Genomic DNA, 21,771 nt, shown 5'->3' with positions numbered 1-21,771 from the left:
GATATGTGTTGCAGTGGAGGTGAAAGCAGCTTGAACTTGAACTGACTTCTGCACCTGGTAGTGTTTGATACTACTGAAAAGTGCCTCTTCCTTTTAGGACTCACCATGCCTTTTGAACTTCTTTCTTCAGAAGCCTAGTCTTAACATAAGACTAGAAACTGTCAGTTGCAATGAGTATAAAGTAGAGAGTATTGCAGAAACTTCCAGTAAATATTACACTATCCTTTGCCAGATTCGAAGGATGAGTGGTAACTATTAGGACAAAAGGCGTTAACCATGGAAGATGACTTTTTCCCCAGAATGTTTCTGATGCTAGAAGATGCTGCCTCTGTTTCAAAAGTGTGGACTGTTTGAGTGGCATTATGCAAAGTGTTGGATTCTAGACTAAACTATTAAAGCACATCTAACTATTCACTTTAAAAAACGTTTCTACATTAGGAAGACATGAAATATTTCGCTAGTGAAAGTTTCTTTTGAACTGCCAAAAGTGCATTAGAAGACTGTGGGCTTTTTGACGTTTAGATTTTCCTGTTTTAATTCTAGAAGAATTTTAATAACATTGAACAGCTGCGTGCTCTTTTGGTACTAGAGTATCAAACCGGTCAGTTAAAAGTAAGTTTTAAATGACTTTTCAGAATGTTGCTATTGGTTAGTAAAGATACTTGCAAGAACCTTGATTTCTCTTTGTCTTTCCTGTATCCTGTGACAGAGGACTGAAAGGTTTGCTTTATTTAGTGACTCTCCAGAGCTGTCTGGAAAGAAATAATTTAATCTTAAGATTCCCGGTGTTTATAAGCGTAAACTATTCAAAGCTGTTCTTGCGTAACAGGGAAAAAAGGAGTTAGGCTCATGTTCTTTCTTTTGGGCAGAGTTACTTTGAGGAGTTTTCCTTTACTTAAAATGCATTTTGAAGTTTTACTTGTCAAAACATAGCATGTATGGTTTTGCATGTTGACACGTCTGTGTGGCCATAAGTCTCTTTGAGTGTCTGTCTGCTGTGTTGGATTTAAATGAATAATGGTCAAAATTGATTGCATATAACACTATGAGCTATAACTCACTTGTAGAAATATTGTAGTTTCGGACCCTGCATATGATGTCTTTGCAGTTATGGATATATGCACACTGGCCACTGCAGTGGGGTCCAGTCCCGGGATCCTGCTGAAAATACAACACGAGTGAAGGTTTCCAATTAGTCTTGTATTAGTCCTCAGATTAATGCTCTAGCTGGGTGCCCCCAGAGAGGAAGACCTATCCCATTTCACACCTCTCAATCATACCTGTACCACCTGTCACCCTGTCCTTGAAGTCCAAGTCCCGTCACTTAATTCTGGTCAGTGGTCTCTTGATTTGTTACTGGTTTTCACTGTGGCAGGGCTGGCCTTCCAGAGTTACTTCATTCTCTTGGAATTGTTTCTTTGGTCCTTATCATCTTCATCCTGCTCGTATTTGCCAGATTCTGCTAGTTCTTTGTTAGCAGCATTAGCTTTTTACTCTGTCAGTTATTGTGGCCTAAGGCTCAAACTACTTTAGCTGCTAAGGCTAAGCCACTAAATGCTAAATGAAACTATTCAGAGAGACAAGGCTGTAGTTAATCAAATGTCTTCTATAACAGTGGTCCCATTCATAGTATTTTTCTTGGTTTTATTGACTCTTGTCTTCATCTCGTCTCTTTATAGGTTGTAAATGAAGCCTGCTACCGAAACGATGATTCTGTCCTGAAGTCCCTTGTAGAAATGGCAGATTCTGTTCCCAAGTATTTGCGACCACATTTAGAACCTACATTGCAACTAAGTCTGAAGGTAAAGCTAGGCTTTTTTTTTAGTTAAAAGAAAATCATTCTGTCCACCCCAAAACTTCTGCTCTATTAACTTGCTCTAATCTTCTGGATTGTAGTTGTGTGCAGATGCCAATCTCAGTAACATGCAGCGTCATTTGGCACTTGAAGTAATCGTGACCTTGTCAGAAACGGCTGCTGCTATGCTAAGGAGGCACACAAACATTGTTGCACAAGCCAGTGAGTATTTTACTCATTTTCTTTGTTGAAACAAATTTTTTTTCCTTCACAATATTGCCTTGTAGGTGATCAGTGGCAAAGCCATGCCTAACTTGGAATTTGCTGGTGTTTGTAACTTTAGGTGACACTGAATTGAATTTTTGCATGGAGAAAACCCCTTCTTATTATGACTCATCGTAAATTAACCCGTGCTTATGGAGCCACCAACAATTTGCATAAAAGTATAGTAGATTCTTCAGCTAGTGTTTCCAAGGCAAATACTACTTCAGTGCTTCTCTGCTGGCTTTGAAAATTTATACTGTAAAAAGAGTTCTGCATTTGAAGTTTGGTGTGTAGGCCAGATACTCAGTGGTGCTGGCAACTAAAGACTGAAGGAATTCATGATGCATGTTGATGTAGAGCTTCAGTGTTGAGTTAAAGCTGTGAATCAAAAATCAGATCCTTATATAAATACTTAGAGATAGTCTAATTAGTCTGTTAACATGCCGATTGTAAATTCTTTGGAGAGGCACTTTTTTAATCATGCATTATTATTTGAGATACTAAAAATTACAATCTTCTGGACAGCCTCAGCAGCAATAGTGTACGTACTGGTATTTCTCTGCCTTTTAAACCCTTCTTGTGAATAGAACACGGCACTGACACAGCAGTGTAGCCTGCTTTTTTTGAAGGATTCTTTTTCCTCCCTGTCTCACTTGTGTCTGTCTAGATTCTTGCTTGTTTCCTGAAACTTGCATGAAGGTGGTCATATAAAAGGCATCTTTTTTCACTCATGCTCTCAGGCTGAGAAAAGTTGCATGTATACGTGTCACTAAAATAATCATAAATGGAAATTATTCTGGAAAATGTAAACTGGATCTGCTTGGCTTAAGTGTTTAAACTATTGAAGAGAAGATTTTTTTTACTTGTAGAATAGTTTTATAAAGAACAGATTCTTTCAGAATATATTTTGGAATTTGAAAATGTTTAGCATGCTAGTCAGCTTGTTGGGAGTATTAATGCTTGACACATGCTCTCCCGCAAATCATTATAAGCTTCTTATCTGGTCAGGCGGAGTGGAGAAGTACCTCTTATCTCTTTAGAATGTATTACTTTTATATTGGCTTGCTAGTTGCTGTTTAGGAATGGAGTATTTGTGTTAAGATATTGTATTAAGATAAGGCAGCGTGTGGGAATAAAATGCTTTTGGTTTGCAACCCATTGTAGAATTGTACCTGGTGTTAATGAATCACCAGGTAGGAGGCATTTAGTTGGCAGAGCCAGTAAAGCATTTGTATTCAGAGAATGATAGAAGGTAGACAAAAAGGATTGGTTTTGTCTTGGTTTTGTGCCTAAGTATAAAAGACTTAGTGTTTCCATTCAGCTAAAAAGTTGCTAGATCACTTGGTCCTTGCAGTGAGAACTGGGTCTTAGGCAAAACTGTCGTCTTGTGCTGGTTTTACTAGGCATAATGTTGATCTAGGAGTAATTCTGTGTCCTGTGTAGCAGTATTCTGCTCAGGAATTCCATTGGCATTCAGATTTCCCTCCTTGAGCTCTGTATGGCTCAAGATAGCAGTGTTTCATTGCTCATTCCCTAGAAGTTGGAGCACAGCTTATCTTTGGCTGTAGTTTTTTTCGGTCTCCAGAAAACGTGCAGCCGTGGCATGGTCTGACAAGAAGCAGGCCTAGTGAGCACATCCTTAACTTGTTTGTAAACAGTCTGTATATTTGCAATAGCTACATTTTGGGGGCTTGTTGGGGCAGTGTTGAAAATTCACAGCTCTACATTAAAAAAAATTCTTTGTGAAACTGCATTTATTGGCAACTACATTCACATTAAACATCAAGAAGAAACGACATATTTACAAGCTTTTGCGGGTTCTGAATGTAATGATGGCCAGACAGCTTTGGATGAGGATTTCTTCTCAGCCTTGCTTGTTAGTAGCAACGAACACTATGACATCAGTTTTTGGAACTGCGTAACATCTGTGGCAGGTGATAGTTGACTTCCATATTTCAGAGGTGTGGTGATAAATCCTTTTCATGTGTGTGCTTATGAATATCTGTATCTGAAAAGCTTCTGGGCTATACTTTTTTTAAGAAAACTCTTTTCAGTTTCTAGTAAGTATGTAGAATTCTGACATGTGGGCATAATTCTAGAGAATTCCTAGTGTCCATTCAGTAATCTTAATATGTATATAAAAGCTCTGTGAAGGTTTTTGCACCTGTGGTATAATCTCTTTCTGAAGATATGTAGGCACATCAAACCAACCCATAATTTGATCTTTTCTTGATACTTGCTGCACAATGCTATCAGTGAGCAATATTTTCTTCCATCACCAGCTGACTATAAGCTTCTCATCAGTCTAGATGTATGGTGAGGTGAGTTTGCTTAGGTTTGTGCCTCTGTGGTAGATTACAGTAGCATAAGTATATTATGAATTTCACCAGTCACAGTATACCTAGTTATCTGCAGTAAAATCTCGTCAGCAATGTGGACTACTTTATACCTATTAGTTTTTTGAGGTAGGTTCTTGTGAAGGACAGTTAACTAGACTGTCCTAAAAAGATCCTGGAAGCTCAGAGGTTGAATGTTTATCTGAAAACTTTGTTTACAGGGCAAAGTGAAGCTTTTTTTGCATAAATCGTGTTGAATTCAAATGACTGCTTTGAGCGGTTAGTGTAATATGAAGTAATGATTGCTTAAGAGCACCTCACTTTGCTCTGAAGTGCATGGTATACTTTTCACCCTTTGGGCTTCTGAAGTGCACAAGAACAAGCAAGTTCACAACAGACAAATCACTCCACTCCTTCCTGTGAGAACAACTCAGAAGAACAGGTGTTGCTTATTGCATAGCAGGTGAACGGTATGATAAAGATTTTGTAATAGTCTCTATTAGAACTTACACTGAGAAAAGCAGACAGAATATCTGCTACTGGACAAAGAGTTATTTTTCTTCAATTGTTTTTTGAAAGGAGATAACTTTAAATTTATACTTGCTATTTCAGAATCTATTTTAATAAAGCAACTTGAGTTGAAAACTTCTCTTTTTTCAGTTCCTCAAATGCTAGCAATGATGGTTGACTTGGAAGATGATGAAGAATGGGCGAATGCAGATGAGATTGAAGATGACGATTTTGATAGGTAATTATGAAATTAGTTGTTTCAATATATTATCAAGACTGTCTGGCTAAAGGGCAGATTTTAAACGCAGAATGAAAATGACTGCGGTGCGTCACTTTTTCTTTACCCAAGCAACTCTTCTAATTTTGTTCCCTTGGTCATCCGCTGCATATATGACTTATCAGACAGTTTATATATAGGTTATTTAGCTGCTGTTCAGTGACTAAGTAAATTTTTTCAGTATTTGTGTATTACTGCAATTTACTTCTAGAAGTTGCATGTCCTGGTTTCCTGTTTTCCACTGATTTAACTTTTCAAACTTCTTTTCTTTCTGTCATTTCTGCTACTCAGTTCAGAAGTCGGTGCTATCTAACCCTTTAAATTGAGGGCTTATCCTGAAGCTGGTGGTACTGAAGCTGAAGTATGCTGACCTGTTAAATCATCTACAACCAATCTCTTCATATTTTTCTGTATTTATGCCCTTGAAAAGGTGGTGTTGAAAAAAATCTGCCTACCTTTGAAAGGACATCAAATTTGCAGAGTGTAATTCCTTGCTGGATTTCTTCTAGCTCAAAAATATTATGATTTTGTTAGTATTTTAAATCCCTTGTTATTACTATCTTGGTATGTCTTTGGCATGTAAGGTCTATTGAGGGTGCATAGTCTTTCTGATTTACTTATACCTGTGTGCTTTTTAGCTTTCTCCAACGTTTCACTAGAATGACAATGGTATGTCTACAGCATCCTATTATATCTGCGCTTGTCCAAATATACTTAAAATTAAGTAGAAGAAAGCACCTGTTATGTGTTGGAGATAACTATCTCCACACTTCTGTAAAGAAGACGCAGGTGTTCATTTACCAGTCTAGACACTTTCTGCCACATCTGGTGTCTTCTTCAAGACTCAGATATAATTAGTGTTTTAGAATCATAGAACCCCTAGGCTGGAAAAGTCCTTTCAGATCATCAAGCCCAACTGTACGTGTCCACTACTAAATCATATCCCTAAGCACTTCATCTACCTATCTTTTAAATACCTCCATAGATGATGACTCAACTGCCACCCTGAGCAGCCTGTTCCAGTGCTTAATAACCCTTGTGGGGAAAAAAATTTATTGTGATATCCAGTCTGAACCTCCCTTGGCATAACTTGAGGCCGTTCCCTCTCATCCTATCATGTATCTCTTGGGAGAAGAGACCAACACCTACTTCGCTACAACCTCCTTTCAGATAGTTGTAGACAGTGATAAGGTCTCCCCTCAGCCTCCTTTTGTTGAGGCTGAACAACCTCAGTTCCCCTAGCTGCTCCTTGTAAGACTTATTTTGAAATAATTTGTCATAGAACACAGATCATTGTAGGAAGATAGGCAATAGCAGAGAAATTAATCTGAAATTGAACTTCTACTTGATACTGGGCATGTAAAGACACTTGCAAAACCAATTATTTTTTTTTGTTCACCTTGATTATGGAATTGAAAGTAAGCTGTCCTTTCTTTCCCCTCTCATGTGATAGACCAGCCCATTTGAACCTGTTTAATTTCCTCAGCTTTGGAATTTTGCCACACAGATAGAACTGTCAGACAATTCCTTTCATGTTTGTCAAGTAGTTGAATCTTTTCATTCAGATAAATTTCATGTGGAAATAGAATATTAAAGTTCAAATCGTCATCAAGCCTTTCAGGGTGTGGAAGTTTATTCAGATGTCCTCCTTTAGGCAGCTTAGTAAGTATTCTGAATCATCCCCTTGAGGCATGCCAATTTCTCATTATTGTCAGCAGAGTAACTTTGCTTTTCTGAACATAAATCAGCTGCCTGTGGATTTTAGGGTGGAAATTTTCCTTTTTTTGTTACAAGTTGCAAGCAAAGATGAGAAAACAAGATGTGCTCAGGTGCCTTAGCCTGAAGGAGAAACATAACTCCTTTGGCCATCTGAGTAATAGGAGAGCTTGAGTGTTAGACACAAAATACTGGACATTAGCTGGTGTCTGTTGATTGTGTGTGCGTGTGGTGGTAGTTCTTTCTTTTAGCAGGTTCATTCTTGTTACTATGCATTTCCCACCACTGAAGTTCACCTTTGTGGAGAGTTGCTGATAAGCTGATATGCATGCTAACCTCTTCCGGTGCTTGAGTGTTTTATAGCTACGAAAGACGACTGTGCAGTCCAAGAAACAAGCTAATAATCATCAGTCTGTAGCCTAGTTAGGGTGTGTTCTGATCTGACTAAGGGGGATGTGAGTCAGCCTACACAAAAGTGTCAGGGAATATTTTAGCATTGCCAGTTTTTTGTTGCTCTGACTTCATTGAACAGTGAAATTCTAAAGGAGGAAAAGGTCAATCCAGCTTCCTCCTTCCCTGGCAAAAGCTTTGCAAACATTGCTGGGGAAGCATGTGGTCACTTTTGTAAGATACGCTGTCTTTATTTCCTCAAATTGAATGTGTGGATTAATAGTGGAAGGAAGGACCTCAAGGAATGTAATTTGAGATAAAAATTGCCGTTAACTTCAGTGAGTTTGCTCAAATCTAAACCTGAATGCCCGTGCTCTGTTGTCCTGCTGGTGATTCTTTTGCTTGTTTCAACATGACTAATTTGAAAGACAAATACAACACTGCCAATATGTTTGGGCAGATACCTTTGCTCACGGAATATGGGTTTCTGGATAGGTTATGGTTTGTAATGAGGCCAGATGATTCAACGATAATAGTTTGAAGACCTCTATTTCTGACCCAGCTGACAGATACTTGAAAGAAGAGGGTGGATCATCCCTTTCTGAACTCAGTGTTTCCATCAGCATGAGCATCTGGTTCCTAGCTATGATCAAACTGTAACAGTAGTTATCTGCGTCCAGAAACTTTTTCACTTTTCCATGGAACTAATTCTATTGGGTGAAGCAAGTCACCTTACACAGATTATGTTTTGCAATTCTTAGTTCTGAAACTGGCTGAGTGTCACAAATTCCTCACTTGGACTGGCTTTTTCCTGCCCAAGTCATTGGCAAGAGACCGTGCTACTACATTAGTGGTATCACAGCCATGCAGGGAAGGTCTCTTATGTGCTAAAGCTTGAATTCTGCTGCTGGTTTACCTGACTTATAGCAAACCTGAACTTGTTGGTGTTCTCATGACCGTGTAACACTGGCCAGTATCGTCATTCAGTTCATTGCAAATTTAGTTTACTATGTAGGTATATGTAATAGTTGCAAAATTCAGTCCATATCTTCAGTGCAAGTAAGGCCCAAGTTTCTCCGCTACAAGACTTATTCATTGGGCTACAGAATAAAAATATTTAGGTTGAGGTTAAATAATTTTGTGATCAAAGCATCCCTGATGTGTGTGCTTTTAGGTTTGTAGGTATCAAACCATTAACATTTCTGTAACTGATATTTAGCAATGCAGTTGCTGGTGAGAGTGCGCTGGACAGGATGACATGTGGCCTTGGAGGAAAACTTGTTTTACCTGTGATTAAAGAACATATTATGCAAATGCTTCAGAATCGTAAGTAATTTTACAATTCTGTTCTTTCTGGGAACTTGGATTCCTCTTAAATCTTTCTGTTAGGCTACCTGTTATATTTTATACGCTCCCACTTTTGATTTCAGCAACAAAACTGGTAAATGCTATGAATTTGGAAGTTTATACCTTTTCATAAATTGAGGTTTATTAAACTTATCTACAGTGCATTACAACTGTTTGCTGGACAATGGGCAGATGCATAGAGGTTTTAAAAACAAAACTACATTATTTTTTTTAACTCAGTCTGTGAGTTAAATATAAATAAGGGAAGATTTATTCTTTCTTTGTATCATTCTCTTGAAATCAATACACAGTATCTTAAAGTGCGTAAACTGCCACCTGTTATTCTGTAGTTCATGTTTTTTCTTTCCTTAAAAGTGCTGTATTTAGGTGAAATTTTAATACATGACAGTTCATAAAGGAAAATTCTTTTTTTTTTTCCCTCGAATTTGGTGGACCAAAATACAGAAGTCAGTGCTAGGCTGGCTGTGTTTTGTATTTGTTTCATGAGGTGAATCCATATATTTTTAGCACTTGCTTTATATGCTTCTTTTCCTCTTAAAATACCTGCAGTGCTTGCTTGGGCAATCGTTTGAAAAATACGGTATATTTGCTGCGTACAATTTTGATTGTTGTACATTTTGAGCCTTTGAAGTACAAGATGATGCAAAATTTCTGGTTACCTTTCCTATCTAATGATTTAAAACCCCATCCAAAAAACACGGTCATCATACTGGATATGGAATATAGAGCTACTCAAGGTGACACCTACGGAGTGCAAACACTTATAAAGTCCATTTCAACTTTTTTGGCAAAGAAAGTTTTATTTTGGAAACAGATTAACCTGACTTTTCCAGTATTAATAGCTTCAAGGCTAGCAGACACCTAGTTTGGTAGGACCCACAGAAAGGTGTGGAGTTTATTGGCTGTATGACCCAACTCCCTTGGAGGGGAGAAATCATGCAGTTGGTGCCTAATGCTTTTTTTTCTACTGGGTTAGAGCTTTCCATAACCATTGGTACTTTTTGGAAGGGGAAATGCGATTAGATGTTCTTTGGTTTGGAGGCTTTAACTGGTAGGGAGTTGGGGGAAAGATGAAGACATTTTAGATTACAATGTTATTGACACTATGGGAAATTAAATTTTTCTTTCTTCTATCCCCACCGCTTTTATCACAAATGTTTATTGAAATAATTTAAAATTTCTGGTTTTCAATTAACTAGCCAGATGGTCCAAACATGATTGCGTTTCATTTTTTAGTATAACTAAAATTTCAAGTCTGGAATTCATGCAAATATTAATACAAGTAGTGCAAGCTTAACTAGGAACATCCAATGAAACTAAATAGCAGCAAAATGAACTGCTTCTTCGCTGTGACATCTGTCAAGATGATATTTAATTTCATCTTTATCAAGCAGAGGTTTGTCAGGATTCCAGTGCTCTGAACTGTGGTGTTCTCCATCTCAGGAATTTAATATGTTACCAGCAACAATGAAATCTTGCACTGTTTTGGGAAAGAAGTTCTGTTACATGCCTTTCCCACCAGTTGTATGATAAACTTGTTCATTCTTCTGGTTTTCTTTTCTGCAATCCCGCTGGTTTCCAGCACAGAGAAAGATTTTCGTGAAATGAAATTAATAAAAGATGCAAAGAGTTTCTCGTATGTTTTCCCTAAAGAAAAAGGAGAGGTTTGTCAGCGATCCATTCCACAAAACCCACTAGCCTGAAAATAATCTATGAGACTTGGAGGCAGAGTGAAGCTTTACATCCCGAAACAGAATGTTGCTGTTCTTAAATGGTCCTGGGAAAACTGAAAAGTTTCATTCTGATTATTTATTTGCTTTACATCTAGGCATTGTTTGGTTCGCTAGACTTTTTTTTTCCTTTCTAGCCTAAAGATGAAGGTATAGGCTGTTTTGATATAATTTTAGAAGAAGGAGGGGGGGAGGAGAAGGAAATACTGTCTTGATGTTTCCCTGATTAGCTTATTTAATGAAAATGCAGTTCCCAAGTTTTAGTTCCATGTACGTAACTACATAACTTGTATCAGCAGTTTAGAATTCATTTTTCTAGGTCTGGATTTGGCCTGAATTAGATACTCAAATTTTTGGACACCTTTGGAAGTATGTATAAGGAATAGTGTAAAGTATTTAATGAATCACGTAGAGGCATCAAATTCCCTTCTTTCTCCTGTTCTTCACTCTTCCTCCTCCTGCCCCATCTCCCCAAAAAGGGCGATTTGACTTTGTGGTGTGTTGTAGTTCCCAAAATGTTTAATTTGTATTTTCTTTTATTCATTTGTAGCTGATTGGAAATACAGGCATGCTGGCTTGATGGCACTCTCGGTCATTGGAGAAGGTTGCCACCAACAGATGGAGGGAATTTTAAATGAGATAGTTAATTTCGTTTTGCTGTTCCTTCAGGATCCTGTGAGTCAAATTCAATTAATTATTTCAATATGTTTTGATTTGTGTTCTCGTGACTAGCTTGTTAACTATTTGAGGGTAATACTTTTCCAGCATCCAAGAGTACGATACGCCGCTTGTAATGCTATTGGACAAATGGCAACTGACTTCGCACCTGGTTTTCAAAAGAAATTCCATGAGAAGGCAAGTACTAGAATAGTTAATAAAAAAAAAAAAGTGGTAAAACTATGTGCCTTTCAGAAATTTGTTTTTCTGAAAATAAACACTGCTGTTTCAGGTGATAGCAGCTCTTCTGCAAACCATGGAGGATCAAGGCAACCCCCGTGTTCAAGCCCATGCAGCTTCAGCACTCATAAACTTCACTGAAGATTGTCCCAAGTCACTGCTTATCCCATATTTGGATAACCTAGTGAAACATCTTCATTCCACTATGGTGATAAAGTTACAAGAGGTATAATATGCTGAACAAATTGCTTCATGGAGGGTAATCTGTCACATACGCAGATAAGGTGTAGCTGAACTAAGATGTCTGAAATGAGCTGGCAGATGTAGCTGCTGATGTTGGTATAAACTGATGAGAATTAGGATACATACAAGAGTTTTTTAGATTTGGCATGCTTTTAAGTAAAATATGTGCTTTAGAAATATAACACTTTGTTCTTCCTCTTTCCAAGTTAATACAGAAAGGCACTAAGCTAGTTTTGGAGCAAGTTGTGACTTCAATTGCATCAGTTGCAGATACAGCAGAGGAGAAGTTTGTTCCCTACTATGACTTATTTATGCCCTCTTTAAAACACATTGTTGAGAATGCTGTTCAGAAGGAATTAAGACTTTTACGAGGGAAGACTATTGAATGCATCAGTCTAATCGGTCTTGCTGTTGGTAAAGAAAAGGTAAGCTGTTAAGGTTGAGTTAATATATTCACTTGTTAAACATAGCGATCTTGTTGCTGATTTCTGTTTGTCTTCATGTTTTCCTTTCTGAGGTAACTGTTGCTGTTTAGATTCACAAATTCAGAATAGAATCTTGAGAAAATATTGCAGCTTAAGTTATTCTTGTCATATTGAACAATGTCGAAATCAAGCAGGCTTTTTTTCTTCCTTCCTGGGTTGGGTTTTTTTTGCCTTAATTGAAATACTGGAGCATCTCATTTAGGCAGTGACAGAACAGGAGGTAAAATATACGTAGTTAAAAGGAAACTTAGCATCGTTTTTTATATGTGGATGCCTGAGAAAGTTCAAATGTGCTCATAATAGATCTTGAAGTACTTGTTTGTCGTGAAGCTTGATGTATTTAGTAAAGGTTTTTTGTTGATTAAATTATGTCTCTGTAAAAGTACCAGGAAACAATAGTGAATGGCTGTGTATGAGCTGTTGTATAAGAGATATTCCATATCAAGTTTGCATTATGGCTTACAGATTTTCATTTTATTGAGTGAAAAAAGCAGAAAATCACACTTCAAAGTAAATTAATGTGATATACACAATACAAAAATACTAAAAAGTGTCCCCCGTCGTCATAGCCCCCCAAAGAAATGAATAGCACTTTTCTTTGACTTAGGCCAGTGGACTTACATTCACACAGTAAATGATTCTTGGAGGACAGCTTGGAAAGTGAGGTGTGGAAAGAGGGTAGATGTATCATCACTGGGGCGTCTGATGTGACCTAAAATATTACTAGCTTGTGAGTAAGTAGCTCATGCTGCCAGCTTTTATCCCAGTTCCATAAAGGAGTCAAAATAGCAAGGAGGATATCCGGGGAAGTTAGAATTGTCAGATTATTTTTTGTATTAGTATTTATGTTGTGTTTTATTTAAATAGTCCTCTGCTTTCAAGCATATGAGTAGAGGTACAGTGAAGCTTAAGACAAGAATGACTTGGTGATGCTTCCAGAAGAACATGTGTGTTCATGTTTATCCATATTTCAGTCTATTTCCAGCTCTAGCTTGTGTCTTGATAGTGTATTGGACATAAATGCTCACTTAAATTGTTTGGTGTTAAGTCTCAAACATACCCTTTTGATATGCCTTTAAAAACATAGTTGTTTCCTACACCTAGTTTATGCAGGATGCATCAGATGTCATGCAGCTGTTATTGAAGACACAGACAGACTTCAGTGATCTAGAAGATGATGATCCACAGGTATGTTAAATTTGCCTCTTTATAGTGCATAGCTCATTCATTAGTATTAAGAATGCTCTTTGTACGTGTGACATTTTTCTTCCCCCCCCCTCCACGTGACTACACCTTCAGACTAGTTGTTCAACATACCTGACAAAAATTGAGATTGATAGCCCTAAGATGGCCTTAGAATCTTCCACAGGAGCATGTTTAGGAAGTGAGACTTAGAGGACCTATGTTTGCTGAAGAAATTTCACTAAACCGGTAATTGTTACTTCTCTGATAGTAACTGCTTTGTTTGGCATTGACCTATGCCCTTGTTATCACCTTCTTATAAATAGTACAGCAAGATTTGTTAGACAGCTGCTCTAATGACTGAAGAGCTATTTTGACTCATGCATCTGAAAACAAATACTCCTGTGAAAATACAGTACTGCACTGTATTTTTTGCTCTATTTGCTATTTTCAGGAATTTGGCTCGGTAGTATCATTTCAATTCAGGAAATTATTTGTTTCAGAAAGAAATTTGCTTTTCAAGGCAGTCATGATTACGTTACAAGTACATATTATACTGTCACAGTTTTACATGTATAGCAACTTTGGTAAGAGGAGATATCAGTGCATTGTTACAAATACAGTCTTGGGACAGGTCTTGAAGGTGCATATTTACATGGATTACATATTGGATAAGTTCTCTTTGAAGTAAGTTTTATGCGCTGCTGACAAATTCTTTTTAAGTTCTGTTGTATAATGTTATTCCTTTACACTTCCTGTTTAAGTATGCATTAAAATAAAATAAAAATTCTGACTTTATTCTCATTCACAGATTTCTTACATGATCTCGGCATGGGCAAGAATGTGTAAAATTCTTGGAAAGGAATTTCAGCAATACCTTCCTGTTGTCATGGGACCTTTAATGAAGACTGCCTCCATCAAGCCTGAAGTAGCTCTCTTAGACAGTAGGTTTAAGATAATGTTTTGCTGAAAAAATACTGAAATAAATTATTTTGTAGCACTCTTAGTTTTTTTTTTTTTTCCCCTGTGTATAATAGCACAAGATATGGAAAATATGAGTGATGATGATGGTTGGGAATTTGTAAACCTAGGAGATCAGCAAAGTTTTGGAATTAAAACTGCAGGCCTTGAAGAAAAAGCAACTGCATGTCAGATGCTGGTGAGTAATAGGACAGTTTTCATCACCTGTAATTTGCTGGACAATTGAGTCTGAAGCCAAAATGTGTAATGAAAATATTGTTTATGATATCAAATAAACTAGTTCTGGTTTTCGTAGGGTTGATAGTGTTAAGTTTGGATTTCAGACACTGTGTTTACTTACATAAAAATAGTTTCTTTAGGTTGGAACTTCAGTTTTTAAGATGAAGAGATTTTCTTTGTTAGCAAAACAACTTTTAAGGAATTGGAGATGTTAAAATGTAGTTCTCTTTTGCAAATATTGATACTTCCTAATGTGGTTTAAAACATACAAGCAGGTACTGAGTGAGGACTAATGCTGCTATTGGGGTTCCTTAAAATACCACAGTGGAGGTGATATGTAAATTTATTTATTTATTTATTTATTTAAAAACTTTAAACAATCTGTCTCACCACTATACAGTTGAAAAATATTTGTAACGATATTTTTCCCTTAAATTGGCACTTCCATGCTTTGTGTTTCAGGTTTGCTATGCAAAAGAGCTAAAAGAAGGATTTGTGGAGTACACAGAGCAAGTTGTAAAGCTGATGGTTCCCTTGTTGAAGTTCTATTTCCATGATGATATCCTATTCATGAATTCTATTGTGAAAATGGAAACTTAGTTTGGAAGAATCAGAATAATGCATGCTGTTTTCCAAAATTAATTCAAAGGGTTAGTGTTAAAATATTCCGTTACTTTATAGCAGAAATTGTTTCCGAGAACTATTAACACATTATTTACACACTTTTTTTAGGTGATGTATCCTATGTTTCCCCTAGTTTCTTTTTAAATAAGCATGTCTGTAATGATTATTTATAGTCTGAGGTTGGTGCAAACCTCAGGCTGCAGGAAGTGTGTGGACCTCTCTGTTGTGGCAAGGGCAGGTGGCAGAGCTGCCTGCAAAAGGTATGCCCAGGAGGAGCTCCTGTGGGGGGTGACTGAGCTGCAGGAGGCTGTGATAAGGCTGTGCAGCATCAGGGAGGCTGAGGAGAAGTTTGTTGGTATTCGTTGCGTTATTTCCTTAATAATGAAACGTGTTCGAGTGGCAGCAGCAGAGTCGATGCCTCTCCTTCTTGAATGTGCCAGAGTTCGTGGGCCAGAGTATCTGACACAGATGTGGCACTTCATGTGTGATGCTCTCATCAAAGCCATTGGGACAGAACCAGATTCAGATGTTCTCTCAGAAATAATGCATTCTTTTGCAAAGGTAACTTTCTTCCTTACAAATTTTGTGGCATTACTGTTTGTAGCTTTTTATAGTGAGAATGGACGTGTGTTTGATATTCACTTAAATGGCTGAAGAAATGCAAGGTTTCCTCCTACATGAATTTTGGTTTGACTATGAATGTTGTTGTAGCTGATAGGAAAACTTAGGTTTGCTTTTTTTTTTTTTTCCCCAAGAACAGAAATACCAAAGTGTTAACCTAAAATATTTAACAGATTTGCTCATTTTTTTTAACCACAAACCATAAACTGAAGTTATGTGCATGAAATGTTCAGTGCTATTATGCCTTACTGTATAATTTGAGTATTGATTACAGTATGAATGTTCTGTTGGTATTACTTCTGCTAGTGATCATTTAAAGCAGAGCATGTATTTGTATTCTGTGTTCTTAGATTTCATTGAGATTATTCATGTAACATAAAGCTGAAAAACTATCATTTTATTTCGCTAGTGTATTGAGGTAATGGGAGACGGATGCCTTAACAATGAACATTTTGAAGAACTTGGAGGAATATTGAAAGGAAAACTAGAAGAGCACTTTAAAAACCAAGAACTAAGACAGGGTAAGTTAACACAGATTGCTGTTAATGTGTGATGATGGCTGTTTTGTAAGCAGAATCCCTAATAATTTCTGAACACACACAAGAAAAGAGCCCAGTTCAGAATTCTTTAATTTGCATACTTATACAAGGTAACTGGGCTATGAAACAACAGAATCCATGAATTGTGTTTGTATGCTCTTGGGGGATGAAGATGATGGCATCATTTGCAGAAATAGTGTAGCTTAATCAAAAGTGGATGGGCAGATTTACTTGAAGACAGTACACGTGTCTGCAGTAGTGTCATTTTGGTGTTTTTTCTTCTGAAGTCTCTGCAGTTTTCTTAAAGCAGCAGCAGTTTCTTAATTCTTTGTACTTTTCTTGCCCTTGTGGGCAAACTGGTGTGTTGATTTTTATTTCATGCACTCTTACATATTCTTAAACTGAGCTGCCTTGTTGTACTTGTTTTTCTGTGAAAACTCTTAGAAGTTTCTTAAAGACAGAAAATTCCTGTTGCATCTTCAGCTACTGTTTCATAATTTCTGAATTTGTTTCTGTATCATTTTTTCACTTTCACAGGCTTCTTATGTACTTGTAGAAATGTAATGATTTAATGTTTGTTTTTTAATTTAGTGAAAAGACAAGATGAAGACTATGATGAACAAGTTGAAGAGTCATTACAAGATGAAGTAAGTTGGTTTGGGGAGTTTTTCTACCCATAAAGCACCAAGATGGAAATACAATGCATGGATATGCTGTGCTACTCAGTTAAAGCATAGTGTGTTCTCAGAATTATTCCTTCCTGGAGGAATGTTCTGTTAACATATTCCTTCGAAACTTCCAGTAAGAAACGGATCAAACTACGTGTATGAATTACAAAATGCGAAAGGTTTTCTTGCCTGATATACTGCAGGAAGAAGTTCAGGATATGGCTCTTCCTTTTCTTCACCCTCTCAAACAGTTTTTAGGTGACTTTGTATAGTCTGCTGTCAAATGCTCTGTCAATGATAATCTAAAGACTAGCCCTGCTGACTTGCTTTTTCTTTGTGCCTTATGACCTAGGTGGCTTTTATCCTTGACTGTACCTCTGATACCTACACCTCTAACATACCAGGTCAGGAGCCTGGCTCAAAAAGAATAGACTTAAAATAGTCTCAAAGGAGGTCAGCGGGATAAAGAGCTGGCACAATGTGTTCACTTACGAGGGAATACCAAACTGACTGCTTAGTTAGAAGTGGAGGTGACTGTGGTAGATTCTTTTAAGTCATTAGTGGTATGGAGAGAGTAATAATAAAGTCACTTATAACATGAGACATAGAAGATACTTAGTAAATTTAAGAACTAAGAAATTATTTCTGCTACACAATGAAGGTGTAAAGTTGAATTGTTAAGCTTGTTTACATGAGTTTAACCTGTATGCAGACTCCAGAATAAATCTTAACAGATAGTGCACGTATATGTAAATATTTTCATGAATAACAGTGGAGTTTTTGAGTCCCTGTCCTTTGAGGGCATTAGGCCAGCATTCAAAAGAATAAATTTCTGGTGCCTACATAGTACTTGGGATCAAAAAATGACAAAACTGAGGAAAGGCTTTTGGCTTAGACTTTTATTTTTATCCCTTTCATATTTTCAGTGTTTACTGTTCATTCTTGTAGACAGTAAATTAGGCGGATTGTTATATTTTTTCTGGTGTCACTCGGTATTGATAATGACAGAAAATGCTAGCAAGCAGCTTTTTGGGAAAGCTGAATTAATGATCTGCAACAGAGTTGCAAGGCATTTTAAAGATGTTTTAATTTATGTTTGACCTTGCTGATTTTTTTAAAGACTGCAAGGAAGATTTGTCTACCTTGTGAAAACAGGAGTGGGACTAGAATGTTACTTGCCATGTGGGCAGAATTACTGTATGATAATGAGTAACATTAGGATATGCACCTTTGGTCCCAGAGTATGTTTTTGTAGACCTTACCTCAAAGCAGCGGGATTAACTATTAGAGGATATAGAAGCTAAGGTAATTCAAACAGTAGTTTCAGATATCCAGGTACTGCCCTAGCTTAGGCAATAACTAAACTGCTGATTTGATAGAGGGTGCGAGAAGACAAACACTAAGCAAGTGTTGTGGTCCCCCCGAGCATGTTATCAGCTGTTTGCAAACAGACAGCACCAGGCCAAGTGGACCTTGTGGTGTGATGCAGCAGTTCTCTTCTGTTCTACTTCTCTACTTCTGTTTTCATTTGTGTCATTGTTCCAGAGGTATTGCTTGAATTACACTTTGGCAATGCAGGAGTTGTCTAACCAGGAAGGGTTTAAATATCCAGTTGTAAGAAGCTGCCTGTTGGATGAGAAATACTTGGGTTTTTTCTCACAAGGGACCTGAAGCTAGTTGTATTCTGTTTTCCCTGCCTGTTAAAGTATAAACCGATTAAAGGAACCATAGTGAATACCGCAGAACTTAGTTTAAAACGAAGTTAAAGGATTTTCCCAGCATAAGTGTGTCCAGGGAGCAATCCTTGCTTGCAGACACAACATGTATTGATAGCTGAATCTGAGCTAATGATCTCTACTTCACCGGTTTAATGCATTTAATTGGGCAAACTGGAAAAATTAAGTTCAGCAGTAAGAGGAAAGGATTAATATTTTTGCTGTAATCTTTGGTCACAAAGGCAGTTATCTATGTACTTTTCAATAAAAGCTTTTTACGGTATTTGTAAGGTACAGAGGAGGAAGAGGGCACTCTGTTTTCTGTACAGGGAATCCATTGAAGCAGTAAATTTACACAAGACTGTTTGTCTTGATAAAATTTTCCTGTCCTTGAAATGATCTTCAAGTTCTAGGTAGTTGAGCACTAGCAATTGACTTCTATTTTAAAGGTTTAAAAGAATGATTTTGGGAACTATCAACCAGTCAGTCTCACTCTGTGCCGGTTAAGATCATGGTATAGATTTTCTTCGAAGCCGTGTCAAGGCATGTGGATGACAGGAGGGTAACTAGAGACCGCTGATGTGGCCTCTCAAAGGACAAGTCATGCCTGACTACTCTGGTGGCTTCTGTGTTGGAGTGACTGTATTGGTAGATTAAGGAAGAGCAACTGATGTCATCTGTCTTGACTTCTCTAAGGCCTTTGACATGGTCCCACACAATATTTTCATCACGAAATAGGAGAGAGGTGGATTTGCTGGATGGACTGTTATGAGGATAAGGAACTGGCTGGATAGCAGTGTCCAAAGTGTTGTATTCATTTGGACATTGGGCCACTGGAGATCAGTAGCAAAGGGTGTCCGTCAGGGGTCTGTATTGGGACCAGAACTGTTCAATATCATTATTAGCAACACAGGTGGTGGGATTGAGTGCACCCTGAGCAAGTTTGCAAATGACAACAAGCTGAGTGGTGCAGTTGATGCACTTGAGAGAAGGGATGGCACACAGGGAGAACTAGACAGGCTGGAGAGATGAGCCCACGTGAACCTCATGAGGTTCAACAAGTCCAGCTGCAAGGTCCTGCATCCGAATTGCAACAACGTCCAATAACAGGCTGGGGTATGAAGGAACTGAGAGCACCCCTTGTAGAGGATGACCTTGTGGGGTTACTAGTAGATGAGAAGTCAGACATGAGCCAGCAATGTGTGCTTGCAGCCCAGAAAGCCAACAGTATACAGGGCTGCATTGGCACTGGTGAGACCGCACTGTGAATACTATGTTCAGTTCTGGGCCCCTCACCACAAGAAGGATATTGAGGCTCTGGAGCGTGTCCAGAGAAGAGCAACGAAGCTGGTGAGAGGGCTGGAGAACCAAGTCTTACGAGGAGCAGCTGAGAGAGCTGAGGTTGTTTAGTCTGGAGAAGAGGAGGCTGAGAGGAGACCTTATTGCTCTCTACAACTCCCTGAAAGGAGGTTGTGGAGAGGAGGGAGCTGGCCTCTTCTCCCAAGTGACAGGGGACAGGACAAGGGGCAATGGCCTCAAGCTCCTTCAGGGGAGGTTCAGGCTGGGCATTCAGGAAAAATTTTTTCACGGAAAGGGTCATTGGGCACTGGAACAGGGTGCCCAGGGAGGTGGTTGAGTCACCTTCCCTGGAGGTGTTTAAAGGACGGGTGGGTGAGGTGCTGAGGGGCATGGTTTAGGGATTGTTAGGGATGGTTGGACTCTATGATCCAGTGGGTCCTTTCCAACCTAGTGATTCTATGAAAAGAAACATGGCCAGCAGGTCAAGGGAGGTAATTCTTCCTCTGTGCTCTGGTGAGACCCCACCTGCAGTGCTGTGTCCAGCTCTGGATCCCTCAGCACAAGACAGATACGGACCTGCTGGAGCAAGTCCAGAGGGGTATCATAAAAATGATCAGAGAGATGGAGCACCTCTCCTGTGAGGAAAGTCTGAGAGAGTTGGGGTTGTTCAGCCTGGAGAAGAGAAGTCTCTAGGGGAGACATCATTGCAGCCATTCAGTATATAAAGAGGGCTTACATGAAAGATTGAGAGAGACTTTTTACCAGGGCCTGTAGTGACAGGCCAAGAGACAGGTTTCAAATTAAAAGAGAGTAAGTTCAGATTGAGTGTAAGGAAGAACTTTTTTACAATGAGGTGAGGTGGTGAGGCACTTGAATGGATTGCCCCAAAAAGTTGTGGATGTCACATCTTTTAAAGCATTCAAGGCTGGGTTGGATGAGGCTTTCAGCGACCTGGTCTTAGTGGCACATGTTGCTGCCCATGGCAGGGAGGTTGAAGCTGGATGATCTTTCAAAACCTCTTCCAACCCAAACCATTATATGATTCTATCATTCTGTGATTAGACCAAGAACTAAAAAATAGTGAGCTTAAAAAGACTGATTTTACAAAGAAAATAAATTATTAAATGACTTTATACCATTAGTTTAGAGATGATAGCATTTCATATGACATCCACTATTTTAAAGATCATTAGTCTTGATGTGACTTGTGTCCTTTTCCTCTCAGGATGACAGTGACGTTTACATTTTGACTAAAGTATCGGACATTTTGCACTCAATATTCAGCAGTTACAAGGAGAAGGTGCTGCCATGGTTTGAAAGGCTACTTCCACTAATTGTCAACCTAATTGTAAGTACCTTGCTTTCTTTTCATTTTACTTTGACTATTTTTTCATGTGTTAATAGGCCTTCTTGCTAGAATCTTGGAGAACTTGGTAGATAGAACATAGCAATCATTATTTTACAAAATAGAGGCAGTTAAAGGTTTATTCTGGATCAAGTATGAAGTTGTTCCTCTATGCTTTTTGAACAGCTGTGCTGCTGTCCTACTTGATTTCTGTGTTGCAAGACCCAGAATCACAGCTATTTTGAGAAATTTAATTTGCCTGGAGTGTCTGATACTTTCTAAAAGGGATTTCAAGAAGAGGGCCAAAAAAGTGGGGAAAATTGATACTGAAATAGGTAACGGAGTGTGAAGGAAGTAAAGGAATTAGCCTAAAATCATTATTCTTTTAATTAGCTCAGATATTCACCTGGATTTTGTTTTGTTTATGTATTGCTGCAAGTATTACTACAGGAAATTGTGTGTTTGTAGAATTAAATTTAATCCAGGAAGATTTTAATAAAAATACTAGACCATATTACTATTACTGCGTTGTTGATATAATAATTAACTGTACAAAATTAAAAACTT

General features: G+C 38.0%; 1 protein-coding gene across 1 annotated transcript in view; it reads left to right on the top strand.

Annotated features, from left to right (window-relative positions):
• Positions 1 to 21,771, top strand: part of IPO5 (importin 5) — a 44,595-nt gene that overhangs the window by 15,368 nt on the left and 7,456 nt on the right. The window contains exons 7-22 of the mRNA XM_054084559.1: positions 1,680 to 1,802; positions 1,897 to 2,017; positions 5,056 to 5,143; positions 8,508 to 8,614; positions 10,937 to 11,061; positions 11,152 to 11,241; positions 11,336 to 11,509; positions 11,733 to 11,951; positions 13,116 to 13,199; positions 14,005 to 14,137; positions 14,231 to 14,352; positions 14,856 to 14,952; positions 15,406 to 15,578; positions 16,048 to 16,159; positions 16,769 to 16,824; positions 21,085 to 21,207. Coding sequence (XP_053940534.1) covers positions 1,680 to 1,802; positions 1,897 to 2,017; positions 5,056 to 5,143; positions 8,508 to 8,614; positions 10,937 to 11,061; positions 11,152 to 11,241; positions 11,336 to 11,509; positions 11,733 to 11,951; positions 13,116 to 13,199; positions 14,005 to 14,137; positions 14,231 to 14,352; positions 14,856 to 14,952; positions 15,406 to 15,578; positions 16,048 to 16,159; positions 16,769 to 16,824; positions 21,085 to 21,207 — 1,947 coding nt within the window. The remainder of the gene's footprint in view (positions 1 to 1,679; positions 1,803 to 1,896; positions 2,018 to 5,055; positions 5,144 to 8,507; positions 8,615 to 10,936; positions 11,062 to 11,151; positions 11,242 to 11,335; positions 11,510 to 11,732; positions 11,952 to 13,115; positions 13,200 to 14,004; positions 14,138 to 14,230; positions 14,353 to 14,855; positions 14,953 to 15,405; positions 15,579 to 16,047; positions 16,160 to 16,768; positions 16,825 to 21,084; positions 21,208 to 21,771) is intronic.

Source organism: Cuculus canorus, chromosome 1, assembly GCF_017976375.1.
Source record: "Cuculus canorus isolate bCucCan1 chromosome 1, bCucCan1.pri, whole genome shotgun sequence".
Taxonomy (NCBI): domain Eukaryota; kingdom Metazoa; phylum Chordata; class Aves; order Cuculiformes; family Cuculidae; genus Cuculus; species Cuculus canorus.
Note: the sequence above shows the minus strand (reverse complement) of the source record. Positions and strands in the feature narration are given on the sequence as shown.